Source organism: Branchiostoma belcheri, unplaced genomic scaffold (genome assembly GCF_001625305.1).
Source record: "Branchiostoma belcheri isolate BF01 breed outbred unplaced genomic scaffold, Haploidv18h27 scaffold59, whole genome shotgun sequence".
Classification (NCBI taxonomy): Eukaryota; Metazoa; Chordata; class Leptocardii; order Amphioxiformes; family Branchiostomatidae; genus Branchiostoma; species Branchiostoma belcheri.
This window is the reverse complement of record NW_017804231.1, coordinates 1,007,296-1,020,307: the sequence shown is the minus strand read 5'-3', so window position 1 is coordinate 1,020,307 and position 13,012 is coordinate 1,007,296. Positions and strand designations below refer to the sequence as shown.

At 40.5% G+C, this 13,012-nt stretch overlaps 1 protein-coding gene across 1 annotated transcript; it reads left to right on the top strand.

Moving 5' to 3' along the window:
• Nucleotides 1-3,578: 3,578 nt before the first annotated feature.
• Nucleotides 3,579-12,975, top strand: LOC109482038 (secretagogin-like). Its single transcript, XM_019784691.1, has 11 exons — nt 3,579-3,800; nt 6,525-6,598; nt 8,650-8,736; nt 9,611-9,700; nt 9,964-10,020; nt 10,352-10,429; nt 10,589-10,644; nt 10,792-10,837; nt 10,961-11,020; nt 11,192-11,260; nt 11,736-12,975. Exons 1-11 carry the CDS (start codon nt 3,695-3,697, stop codon nt 11,856-11,858), a joined length of 846 nt encoding a protein of 281 aa, XP_019640250.1. The 5' UTR covers nt 3,579-3,694; the 3' UTR covers nt 11,859-12,975.
• Nucleotides 12,976-13,012: the final 37 nt, after the last annotated feature.

The following is a 13,012-nucleotide window of genomic DNA, read 5'->3' as shown; positions in this document are numbered from 1 at the left end:
CAGACATCAGACTACATGACTCTGTGTAGGCCGTGGCCTCATGTGAAGGAACTGTTTCATGCATGTTGTAGATGCAGTCAGTCATGTGTAACTCCAGGGGAATGGGGTTGCGAGATGAATAAAACAAAGGGGCAAAGGTGGATATCAGACTGCTGACCTGTGTCATGATCCTCGCCTTCCAGCCAACATTGCCTCCGGACTGGATATAGACGTAGATATAAGAACTTTCGACTGTTTGTTTCTTGAATTTTTGTTTTGTATCAATGAATATAAATTGTGTGTGTATTTTTAAACCGTGACATAAAAGCTTCGAATTCCATACTTCAATCTACTTTAATGTGTTTTAATTTTGTCTCATACTATACCACATACTACAGACATACTGCATACTACAGAACATTATAAAGTTTAGATTTGGAAACCTAGCCTGTTTATGCGTACTTTGGATTAACTTTGACACCCGTGACTCCTCCGTTCTGTCTAATACAAATTTCAGATAAAAGGCACCACAATTATGTCGGCAAACACATTCAACCATTAGGCCTGTATTACCCAAAGTTGGAGGTAAATGAGACCTTTAACATTATATAATATGCAGTGTTAAAGGTCTCACCTACCTCCGACTGGGTGATTGTGTTGCAACGTCACTATAATTTCATCTCTAATTTCATACAACACATCTCTCCGTTTCATACCATTAAGTAGACCATTCATTTGTTACCGTGTGCAACAAAGTTGCATAACTCTGAGCAACAGTTGACGTGTGCATGTAATGGGGAGAGAGGGAAAATTGGGAATTCCTGATGAGACTTGTTGCTTCAGATCAAAAGGCTTGAAATGCTGCTAATGGATAAAACGAACAAAACGTATTACTTAATATTCAGCGAATGCAGCCTATATTCGTCTATAGGGATGGTACCTGGTGGAAAATCACCGTACGTACTCACATCTGCATTCTGAGGGGAAAATTAAACGTTGGAATTAAAAAAAAGAAACGAGTAGTGTGACTCTAACTAGTATTACAGCATAAACCAGTCATTTGTCATTGTCGCTTTTTTCACATAGCTGTTAGAAGGGGTTTACATTGAATTTTTGCAGTTTTGTCAACTAAAGATCACACAAAGAGCAGCTCAACGCTATAGCAAACGTAGATAATAAGTAGCAATCTCCTTCTGCCTATCTGTCTCTCTCATTCGTCGTCTCTTGACAAGTCGTAAATTGGAAATAGTAGGTTTTGATGCACTAGTTTTCTATGCAGAGATACACTAAGCCCGAGGCTACACTCTGGTTTTGCCGACCATTGGCGTTCCCTGTGGTGACATCTTTCATGTCACATCAACATGTAGGGACGAAAAAGCTTCAACGTGTTTTTCGTTCAAGAAAATGCGTGGGTGGGTGACATATCTCTGTAGGTAACGGATATGACATTTCGAATCCATTTTGAATGATCCCACAGGGAAATACGCCGCAGGGAAAAACATGTCAGAGTGAAGACTCGAATCGCATCTTGATACCAACTCTGTCAAAAAAGCTTATAGCGTTGGCGTTTGAAGCTTACGATAAATCCACTAGATAGCTTGAAGGGATTATATATGCCCAATTTTTGTTACAGTTACAATAGTAACTTCGCTTTCATGCAAATATACCAAGTCGGTAACAGCGCACTACTATGAATGCAAGACACCTCTGGGCTTGTCAGGTAATTGGCATATAGAACAGACGGTTGCAATTTACGCTTGTTTCCGAATGAAGTTGTCAAGTTGTCAAAGCCACCTGTTGCCAAACAACAGCCATTCCTGACGTGTGGAGAATTCTCACCGCAGTTTGGATCAGGCGGGCCCGCTGTGATAGAAGGCTCCCTGCGACGTCCTCCGTCTGTAGAACTGAAAACATAGGCTCTGTCCTTGGTGCTGAATTTGGGATAATGCAGTGGAAAATACACTGTAGTCTGATGAAGGGGTTATATTTCACCAACTAAATTTCATGGATGGCATCCTCCCCAGACTCCAGACTCCAGAATGAAAACTTCAGATCATAAACCTTTCAAAGCAAGAATCGAGGCGACAAAACATGATATCACAACCAACTGGTCTTTTATTCCTGTATTCAACAGTATTACCTGTCCTTGTAGATGTGTCTACATCTCGATTAAATATAACAATTGTAGAAAAGAGCTTGTTGTATCATCATGTGTGTACGGCTACTACGCTGAGTATCCATGTGGTCCTCTGAGATAGAAAGCTACCCGCGATGTCTTCCGTTTGTAGGACTAAAAAACATAGGGTCTGTCCTTGGTGCTGAAGCTAGGATAATGCAGTGGAAAATACACTGTAGCCAGAGGAAGGGGTTATATTTCACCACAAAATCTTTAACAATAGTAATTTGACGCGTCCTGATTGCAAAAACAACATGATAACCACCCACGCAAATATTATTATCAGGAATATATGCAGCGGTTATGATCAGACACATCCAAACATCCATACGTAGTTATCGTACAGTCGGCCACGATTTCATGTGAAAAAACTGGACGGTCCTGTGAAAGTAAGCTTAAACATAACCGTACAATATCCTCACACCACAAGGCATTTCATGAGTAGAGTAGTGTCCTTGCATGGTTGTTGAGTAATAGAAGTTGTCATACATTGTATCTCATGCAGCCGTTGTGCCATTAGTTATAATAACATAATAATACATAAGAATGGGTCTACCTTATGCGATCTGACGGTTGGAAAACTGTTTGATCCCAGCAATCACTTGGCCATGCAACGCGGCATTTTTGCCAGTATTATGAAATTACCCAACTCATAACTACATTATGATTTGATTTTCTACAGTCTAAATCTACCAGTATAAATCCTGGGTTAAGTTATGTCTCAGCATTTTTTGTCGTTCAACACAGTAATTTAGCACGCATTAAAGTGTCCCTAATTCTAAAATCCCATGAGAATTCCTTACACCATAAAATCAAACAAATCTAGTCTATAAGAGAATTAATCTTATGAATTCAAGCTAACGCTTCTTTGACGAGTGATCGTCAAGAGTATGCCATTTATTAAGTACAAGCCCGTGACTGTGAATATTGTGTATATTGTACGTATGTACATGTGTACAGCAACATTTAATGGTCTGTCTTCCCAAATGCAAATCCGCTTAATTACCCCAATTGAATCTCCAGACATTATTTTGTCGAATCCATATGTCAACGGCCGTGCAACTAACTAAAAACACCCTACCAAACCTTTCCAAACAAAGATTACAAATTGGGGGCTTAGGCCGTATCCTTTACAATACGATTCGCACAATGATGACCAAATACCCAACATAATGGGCCTAAAGAAAGCCTCGGCTCAAGTGAGGTCTGGTTCAATTAGGCCAACCCTCCCCCGGGCCCTCCTCTTCCAATCAATACCATGCTTCGGGCCGTTCCAAGAATCACGAATAGGGGACGGCCGCCAGCACTTAAAGGCAGGCCGTTGAACCGCCATTAACAGCACCATATTTGGAACCAACTGATGCTTGGCTGCAGCCAATCACAGCGGCTGTTGTTTCGAGTGATGTCACTCATACACGAGTTAAAAACAGCGCCGATCGCAGTCCGGTAAGCAGATCATCCCAGAGTCGGTGGTTGAAGCGTTGTTGCTTTCCTAGTCTTCGTAACTCGTTCGTATTTTTAGTCCTCGCGGAAGACGAAATGGCTGAGGGGCAGAAGGGGAAAACGTTCCTGGACAAGTATCCTGTTTTCTTCAGCATGTCCAGTCACCAGTTTGCCGAGATTTGGCAGCATTTCGACGCCGACGGTGAGAAAATAATCTTATTTATTTTCAGAAAAGCATATCTGTTGTCGTCGAATGCCACCTGTGCGCTTGTATGTTATGTTTTGCTTTGTAATAATGTAAAGAGCTTGATACTACCACGAACCCTACCACCCTGAAGCAGGGCGCCCCAATATTAAAAAATCGATATGGTCCATCTGTTTTCTATAACGTTTCGTTCGCAGAGACTGACATATATAAAATACAGCACTCCCGGTACCGTATGGTGTGTACACAACAAAGACAACCGCGGATTTGGCTTTATGTGATGCGTTTGTCAAACGTCTTTACGGGTTCGGTCTCGCACGCAATATTGTTAGCGCGCTCTTCAAGCAAATACCGGAAACAGTGTTTGTATATTAGTATAATAAGTATCTGGCAGGGATAGCAAGACAACCGAACAATCCTGACGTATTGTATATCAACGAAGAACAATTTGCAAAATGAAAACATAAAACGCTAGCTGCCCTATTGACTTCTCCCCCTTCATAACGGTATGATGAACAGAGGTTGATATGCCCAGCGAGATTTCTTCAAGTAATCAAACTCCAAAATCTAATCTGAGTGTGATTCCCTAATGTATCCCCTCCCACTTTCATTATAAAGTGATTACAGTACAGTAGAAGTCTGGCATTAGGAGAGTTTTATATCTTTACAAATGGGTTTACGGTAGATCAAAGCCAAATTTGATATATATTTTTCATCTATATGGCAAGTCTCTGGGATTAGTTTTTTGGTCCATTGTTATACTTCATATATTCTACTTGATAACCAAATTTCTTTCTATCTTATCCCACGATGAGTTTTGTCCATTGTGGTCTGATTGAAATGATCCTAGACATAAACAGACAGCTATGTAGATCGTACACTTAGAGTTTTGTAAAATTACTATTACTTTACATGTTGAAATTCAACTGTCTCTAAATCTGCAAAATAAACAACTTCAGACTAAGTATAAATTTGAGTTCCTGAATATAACAGGTGTTTTCGACTACTGAAGCTACATGAAGTCATTTGCATACTGACAACCTGTCAACAACATGTTGTTCCTTTTGTGAAGCGATTTGCCAAGATTCAAAGAGGCTTTCAAAACCACCTGTGGCCACCGCAGGCTGAGATCTGGACCCAGCTTGGCGGAAGAATATTCCACTCAACACACAGATTACTCAGCGGGGGTTTTCGGTACACCGTGTTGTTTTGACACTAGCTTTTGTTTTCTATTCCTATATTTTTTTTCAATATTAGAGCGAAAATAAACGGTTCTCCTCGCGTCTACATTCTTTGTTTATCTTCTTTTTGAGCTCCACTGATCAATTATGTAGCCTAGCACTCTTTTAAGTGTAGTTGAATCTATAGAAGAAATGTGCAACTAACTATAGTATAACCATGGTGAAACAATCCTTGAACAAACAAATCCTTCAACTTCTGATGCGAGAACAACACATTAACAGGTGAACTACAGTTGAAGGTTCCTAGCCCTGGTCACATCTGTGATCAATTATGGGGAATATTACAGCCAATAACAGTGACATTTTCCGTTGCCCGTCTGTTTGTTTTATTCTTATGTTTTTTCATAAATCCTCCCTATTGAGTTGTGATATATACGGGTGGTGATATATACATGCCATATACATGTATACTTTAAGGTATGGGAAGGATTTCAATTTATACGTCAAAGAACACTTTGAGTTTTGACCACTAGATGTTTGAAGAAAAAACAACAGAATAGTTAGTACTTCCTTAGTTCTGTCTCGTTTCTCCCACCCCACACATGATCAAAAACGAACGGTCCCTGATGAATTGTGGCCGCCAGCAGACTGAGATTGCTTGGTCGTGACATTTAAATCCTTTTCATTGACATAAAAGCCTATTCGATTCCATTATAATGACTGAGGCTATATAGGATATAGTCAATGATGTCGAACTACGCCCACACTAGCCACAGTTGCACTATTGTATTACCCTGGCATATCCGCTCGACTTTCAATATGATAATACTCGCCGTGACAAAGAATATCGCCATTAGAACTTCATCCTTACGAATCAGCTGTCCAGGCGAATCACGGAACTGTGATTTCTTGTTCGGACTATTACGCATTGATTTCATTTGAATTAGCATCGGCTAATGCCTGAGTTCCGTCCAATGACAACCCATGGGAACGCTCGCAGCGATAGCGGGTCCCCCGATGCCTGTGTCTGTTAGGGCATCCGATGTAATTTCAGGGCGACAAAATAAAAAAAAAATGATATTCTGGATGAGGAAATCTTACATTCTACCTAAATTGCCGACTCTCTTGCCGCACGCAAGTTTACCTTGAGATTGTCGTCTAACTCATTCGTTTTCCTTTAAAGCAGCCACTTGAGCTTAACAAGTTGAATTGGCAGTGCATGCCATTTAAAAATGTTGGCGCCAGTTGCAAATTGACTGAGCATTGCTTATAGAAACAATCAACATACAGAAGCGTGGAACTACTTGGCAAAATAACACGGCCTATATATATATAGCTGGTCCCTGATTTCTTCTGTTGAGAATGTATCTGTGTCTCTCCCTATGTCTAATGTGATCTGTCATTCCAAGCACGTCGTTAGCCTGGTTACCAAACCTATTATAGCTCCCGAGTCCTACATTCTCTGTAGGACTGTAGGACTCGCCGGAGCTATAATAAGGGTTGGTAACTAGGCTAGCGCGTCGTACCCTGTGTTTTACAGGAAGCGGCCATATCGAGGGAAACGAGCTGGACAACCTGTTCAGAGAGCTGTTGCACAAGCTGGGCAGTACCGATGTGAGTATGATCGCTACACCGCCAACCAATCACGTCACCGCCTGAGGCCGAGAAGCAACGTGATTGGCTTGTGACTTTCCCTCGAACAGCAAAAAGGGGAATGTCTGATTGGTTGACGGCCGTCGCTTGATACTAGTATACAATTGGCAGAAATGTGTTTTCTTTTTTCTCGGTTTAAAAAATATTGACACGACCTAAGATCGATATCTTCTAAAGTATTCCATATCTACGTGTTTAAAGGTAAAACGTTTGTTCCAACACAAAAGGGAATGTTCTCAACCAGTCACGCTGGTCTTCCTCAGTAGACCAAGTGAGACTTGTCACGTGGCATCTCTGAAGTGTGACGTCAACACTGGGTCAAAGGTATCTGGTGAACGATGTCGCCCCCCGTCACGGTTGAGCGAAGGGTGATGGAGTATTTGAGTGCACGCACTGTGAGAAAAGCAGAAAGAGGTTGAAAGCCACCACAATACCCATATTCGACATCTCTCAATAGCTTTAGTATTTCTCCTGAATAGCCTTTAGTCAATGGCTCGACTAAAAGCTTGACGTTAAAGTGTGGCGTTAAAAGCTTTTATTGCACTTATTACAATAGTGTTGGTCGACATGAATTCCCCTGGGGAAGCGCACTGGTTGCAGGTGTTCAATTATTTACACTGTGGTTTGCCTACAGGCCTTGACCCAATATGATATTTTTGATAATTAAATATCACACATTCATAACTGTCATGTACCATAGGAACAAGAAATGAAGTCTCCAAATTCGTTGCCATATTGAAGCGATATGATGATATTTACAATGACAGTAATTGAATAATTGAAAAGAACAGAGGTAACGATGGTTGCGATAAGCAAAACGGAGTTGGAATATATAAATGCGACCCAATTCATCGCGTTCAATATCGCCAGGCTGACGTTGGAATTATAGAGCTGGGAGTTCAGAGGTAATTCAATTAATATCGGGTCCCGGAAATTTGGTTCTATCTACCTTCACTCTAATCCAACAGGCAGCAACTACGGATATATGAATTTGCTTTTTAATCTTTACTTAACGTTACTTCGCTTACAGTTCCTACTAATTTGTATATCATGAACCGTTACATGTTTATCTGTTTATATCTTTGATACACTACCTCTGTTAGCTGTTACCAATAACTGTTGTCGATGTATTCAGTCCAAATACACGACTATTGCTTATTCACAGTAAGTAGACTCTGAATATTCTCGGTTACGGAAATAGATTCAAGGCTACAAACAGCAGACATATAGGTGAGAGGCAGACATTTTTTACGACCTCTCCCATCTCGTGCTAATAGTGATCAAACCTTGAGGAGAAGCTTAACATGCTGTTTCTAGCTATATTACATGCAGATGTAGCCGGGGCTCTCTTCTCATAGAACTAAAGTCAAGCATTTTACAGTGCCTTAGCAGATAAAAAAGAAATATTTTTCATAAAGAGTCCTGCAATGGTCCACAGACAACAGTGATAGTGCCGCCGCCCAAATCATAAGTACCTGTTGCTTTGCTAAACGGATACGGTATTTTGCTTCGTCCATAACCGTGGCGGCAATGTGCCTGATACGGTCTTTCTGGAAAGTCGTATGAGGAATGTATCTGTCCAATCTAAATGGGGCCAGTACTCGCCGTAACGTTATATCAGTTATTACATCTCTCGCATGTGCACTTTACATGATTGCTTCGCACGTTTACGACAGGCATGGCTTTTACAGCTGAAGGCAAACGTTTAGATGCCATTGAGATGAATACGCTTGTCTGAATTCCCAGATGAAAATAAGACATCATGGACGTTCATCACAGTACAATGCTGTACTTTGTTCCAACACATGGGACCACAGTCTTTGTTTGCAACTGGGGACGTCTCACGAACGGTGATCTGATTTGAATACTCCTTACGGGGCATAGATCGTGATTATTATAGCCTGCTAGATGGCGGAAGAGATTATGTCGGTCAAGTACCACTTAGAGACCCACAGTTTCTCCATCTACTCAACTTATCTGTACATAACGGATGTGACGTCGTTTTTTCTCAGATAAGCCAAGAGGAGGTCAACTTCACTAGAGAGGCGTTCCTGTCCACCTATGACTTCACCGGGGATGGGAAGATTGACGTGTACGAGGTACGAGTTTTCTTCTCATTGTTACAATGAAGTGAAAACAAAAAAGGACGCACGATATCAGCTTTCCAATTAAACTAAACAAAAAAATTCTATCATCAATCTGAAGACAGCAATACTATAGTCATTGAAAGTACTTCAGACACACGTGCAAAGATCTTTGCCAAGATGGAAGATGTTTCATACAGACGTCGTTACCAGGATGGCGCCAGTCTCGTTCCCATGGCCATCCGTATTACTTGTCCCAACTGGTGACTGGACCGATCATTTATCCGCACAGACTACATGTAGTTCATGAGTCCAGGGTTTATCATAATAGTACAGCACTCGTGTGAAATGGCACGACGTACTACTTTCAAATCACAATCCCAGATTACCTATCATGAGCACTGAAGCAATCGAGCCGAACCGACACTTTGTCGTCAAATTCTTGGAAAAGCAGATTATCGGATTTCTGGCATCGCTACTTTAGGGGCCCTTCTGGTGGTAAGTGGATTTTATGTGTCTCGTTCAATACCCGAAATACTTTCTGAGGGCTTCCAAAATCCCTGCTAATGTATTGAATCTTACCATTATGAAGTTATGCTTTGGCTGCAGCTGATTTTGGAGAGTTTCTTTACAAGTTTTGACATTTTTGGGCACCACCGAGGTCTCTGTGGGTTAGATGGATGCCCTTTGATGGACAGCGGTACTACACAGGGTACTACACTAGTAGGTGGCGCTGCACTGGTAAGATGATCGCAGTGCCGAACGTGACTAATGTCCACTGGACTCTAGTATAGCGTGGAGTGTATGTCATATCCGACGTATATCCTTCTGTAGTCAGGTATTTTTTACTGCCACGGTAGATAAAAAAAAAATACGTTCTTCTCCTCAGCTGGCCACCATCATCATGCCGCCTGACGAGAACTTCCTGTTCGCGTTCCACCGCCGCCACCCGCTGGACTCCAGCGTCGAGTTTATGCGGGTGAGCGATCTTAATAACCATATTCTATTTATGAAGATTGATCACATTTGTGGAAGGGTCTACATGCGTGGAACAGGTGACTATCACCTATTCAAGATGTCGAACAGACATAAATTGACGCCAAAGCCGAATTGCAGATCACAATTCAGTTACGTATTCAATTCTTGAAGCCATGTTTCAGGCAGCCAACAGGGTACCGTTGGGGTCATAACTGTTTGTGAAAACACATTTTCTGTGTGTTAACAATATTTAATTCTCCGTAGCTGTGGCGGAAGTATGATGTTGACTGTAGCGGTTACATCAGCACTGAAGAGCTGAAGGTGAGACTGTACATGTACATGTTTTACCTGTTTTCAAATGTTGATGTTTCAGTTTTCGTTGGATGTTTGGTCAGCGTTGCCAAATTTTGGTCAAATTTTGCCTGTTGTAGACGATGTCTTTTCCAAAACAACATTCGAAAACTAAATACGGGATGTCATCCTTAAATACGACCTTAATGGGGATGTTCACAGGAAGCGCTAAGACGCAATACGTTCTGCCGACGTGCTTCCGTATTCTCAAGTTACTCATCCATGGTCTTCCCACTACATTCCAAATGCAAAAAAAATGATACTAATATAGCTTTTTCAAATATCTCTGCCAAATATGCAGAACTTCCTGAAAGATCTGATGGAACAAGCACAGAAGCAAGTCACTGCCGAGGAACTGGAAGGGTACACCACGACAATGGTAGGCGGATGCAGATCAATATGACGTACATGTTTGATGTGTAGTTAGTTACTTAATGCGGTATGATAAAGGTATAAAATGAACATATTAACTATACTGTTACATGTGTTTATACCTATAACATGAATGATTGACACGTCTATTTTTCTCGTCATTCAGCTGGAATTATTTGACAAGAACAAGGATGGAAATCTGGAGCTACAGGAGATGGCACGGTTGGAGTTTCACTTTTTATCTTCAATCAGAAAAAAATCTTGAGTTTACATGTACCTTTCCGGTATCTATCATAATTTGATTATAAAGTACTGTGGGTGGCATTTTCATGATTAAAATTGTTCCAATTGAGCTTCAATCATTTCCAGACTGCTTGCACTGAGGGAAAACTTTTTGCTGCAGCTGAAGGACTCGGTATGGAAAACTGTAATATTCAACAATTTCTCATCTACTGATCTCTTTGAGATAAATACATTTGTTCTGATTCCTTGTGGATGAAAAATAATGGGATCAATCACTGTTACTCATCATTTACAGGCAAAGTCCCCAGAAGAGCGGAAAAGTGACTTTGAGAAGGTTTTTGCATACTACGATGAGGTAAGGGTTTCAAAACAAGTGTATAAGAGAATAGGCTATTACTGTTACAAAACCTGCAATTATGCACGGCAGGATTGTTGCCTTTATAAGCATGGTCATGACTTAATTACTTTTGCTCATTTTTGGACTTTTCAATTTTCTGTGAAACATAGTCTTGTCGTTTTTTTGCAGAGCAAAACTGGATCGCTCGAGGGGGTTGAGGTGGATGCCTTCGTCAAAGACTTAATGGATCTCATTAAGGTGAGAATACTAGTAGTACATTTCTTGTATGTCCTTTTCGGACCTGATTCGGTGAGCAGTGGATCGTATGTTGCAGAAAGTCTATGGCGCCCCCGCCTGTCTTCATCATACGATTCACTGCTTACTGAGTCACGTGTAATTGCATAGCATGGATTGCTTATTCCTTGACAAGGACTGTCGAAACATTAAGTCCAATTTCCTTGTGTTGGAAATTACAGATTAAACTCATGATTTCTAATGACTTCTACTATCTGTATCTGTATCTGTATAGCCGGTATAACCGGCTTTCGGCGTAACACACCAGCTTCGCAGGCACGCGGCGCGGCAGCAGCTGGCTATATTACACCGATCGACTTGTTACACCTAACCCTTGAACTTCTAGCTCTAGACATTGTTTAAAGCTATCTAATGACAATGCTCCTACTATCAAAGTTCACAGATGAATTTTCAATATATTTTGTTTCATTGTTTCCAGCCCAACCTGACCATGCAGCAGATAGAGGACTACAAGGAGGCCATACTGAAGCACGTGGACAAGAACAAAGACAACAAGCTCCAGAAGAAAGAGCTGGCCATGTGCCTTGGTGTCCGACTTTAGAGGGCACATCTCTAGCGAGCATGCTGGCTGCATGCACTTTCCTACATCTCTTTGTTGTAGCTATTTTAAAACTTCTGTCCTAATATTGGTAGAAATGATGTGTTAAGTGTAGTATTTTGCATGTGTGTTTATAATGAGCATTTATACAAGTCATATATGACATATATACAAGTCATGTGATAAAATTTCTCTGTGTTGTTAACCTACATTTATGCCAACATTAACACTTGCATTTTTGCAGAAAGCTTTGCATTCAAAGGGGACCGTAACTAAAATGTGCTGGGTAAAAAAATCATTATTTTGCACATCCAGGGTATGTGAACAGTGCAAAAACCATGAATATTGTTATCCAATGCTGGGGGGTAGAATTCAAAGCACAGTGTTAGGAAATGACAAGAAATTACTTTTTTTCATAACAATCCTACATGACGCTTTGAGATGACATATTGGGATATTGACACCTGTTGCATTCTATTCCTTGCACCTTACATTTTCAGATGGAATAAACATGTCAATGCAGATGCTGTGTACGAGATAATCAATGATAAAACATTACAATTATGTATTGTGACAAGTGTGGTTACTACAAGAGACCTACTGTGCCTCAGATATAACTCAACTGGGCAGTGTCTGTTGTGATGACTTTGATTACATGTGGTACTGTTGATGGTTCTGTGTTTGTGCTAGGATTTTTCTAACTCCTCTAAGTGAAGAAAATATTATTTCTCCATCTCAAGCAGATGTTTCAGTTACGTGTTTAAGAATACGCAATACCAGCTACAGACATTATAATAAATCTGAGAGGCTTTGTATTGTTTTGCTTTGTGAATCGTTGTGTCATATATATCATGATACAAAATGTATTAAACTGTTGCTTCCTACAACATCTTCAATAAACTTCTTCCTTGTCATCTTTACACTTTATATTTTAAGTATGATACAAGAACTTCTATGTCTTTTTTTACCCTTGGCTCCTAAAGTGCTGCAATTAATATTCTATGTGTGTATGTGTATATTTACACTTAAACTCAGAGTAAAAGGTTGTGGTTCATGTACATTTTTGTAAGGTATCGGCACCAATGTCTTTTTAAGTTGACTGGTAGCAAAAAAAAAAAAATACTACATACATGTATGTAGTAATCTACATCTTCCAA

Bases quoted from the DNA above. Each gene is read 5' to 3' on its own strand.
- LOC109482038 (XM_019784691.1), top strand. From the start codon at position 3,695: ATGGCTGAGGGGCAGAAGGGGAAAACGTTCCTGGACAAGTATCCTGTT. The intron at 6,599-8,649 runs GTGAGTATGATC...GTTTTTTCTCAG, and splicing joins ACAAGCTGGGCAGTACCGAT to ATAAGCCAAGAGGAGGTCAA. The intron at 11,261-11,735 runs GTGAGAATACTA...CATTGTTTCCAG, and splicing joins ACTTAATGGATCTCATTAAG to CCCAACCTGACCATGCAGCA.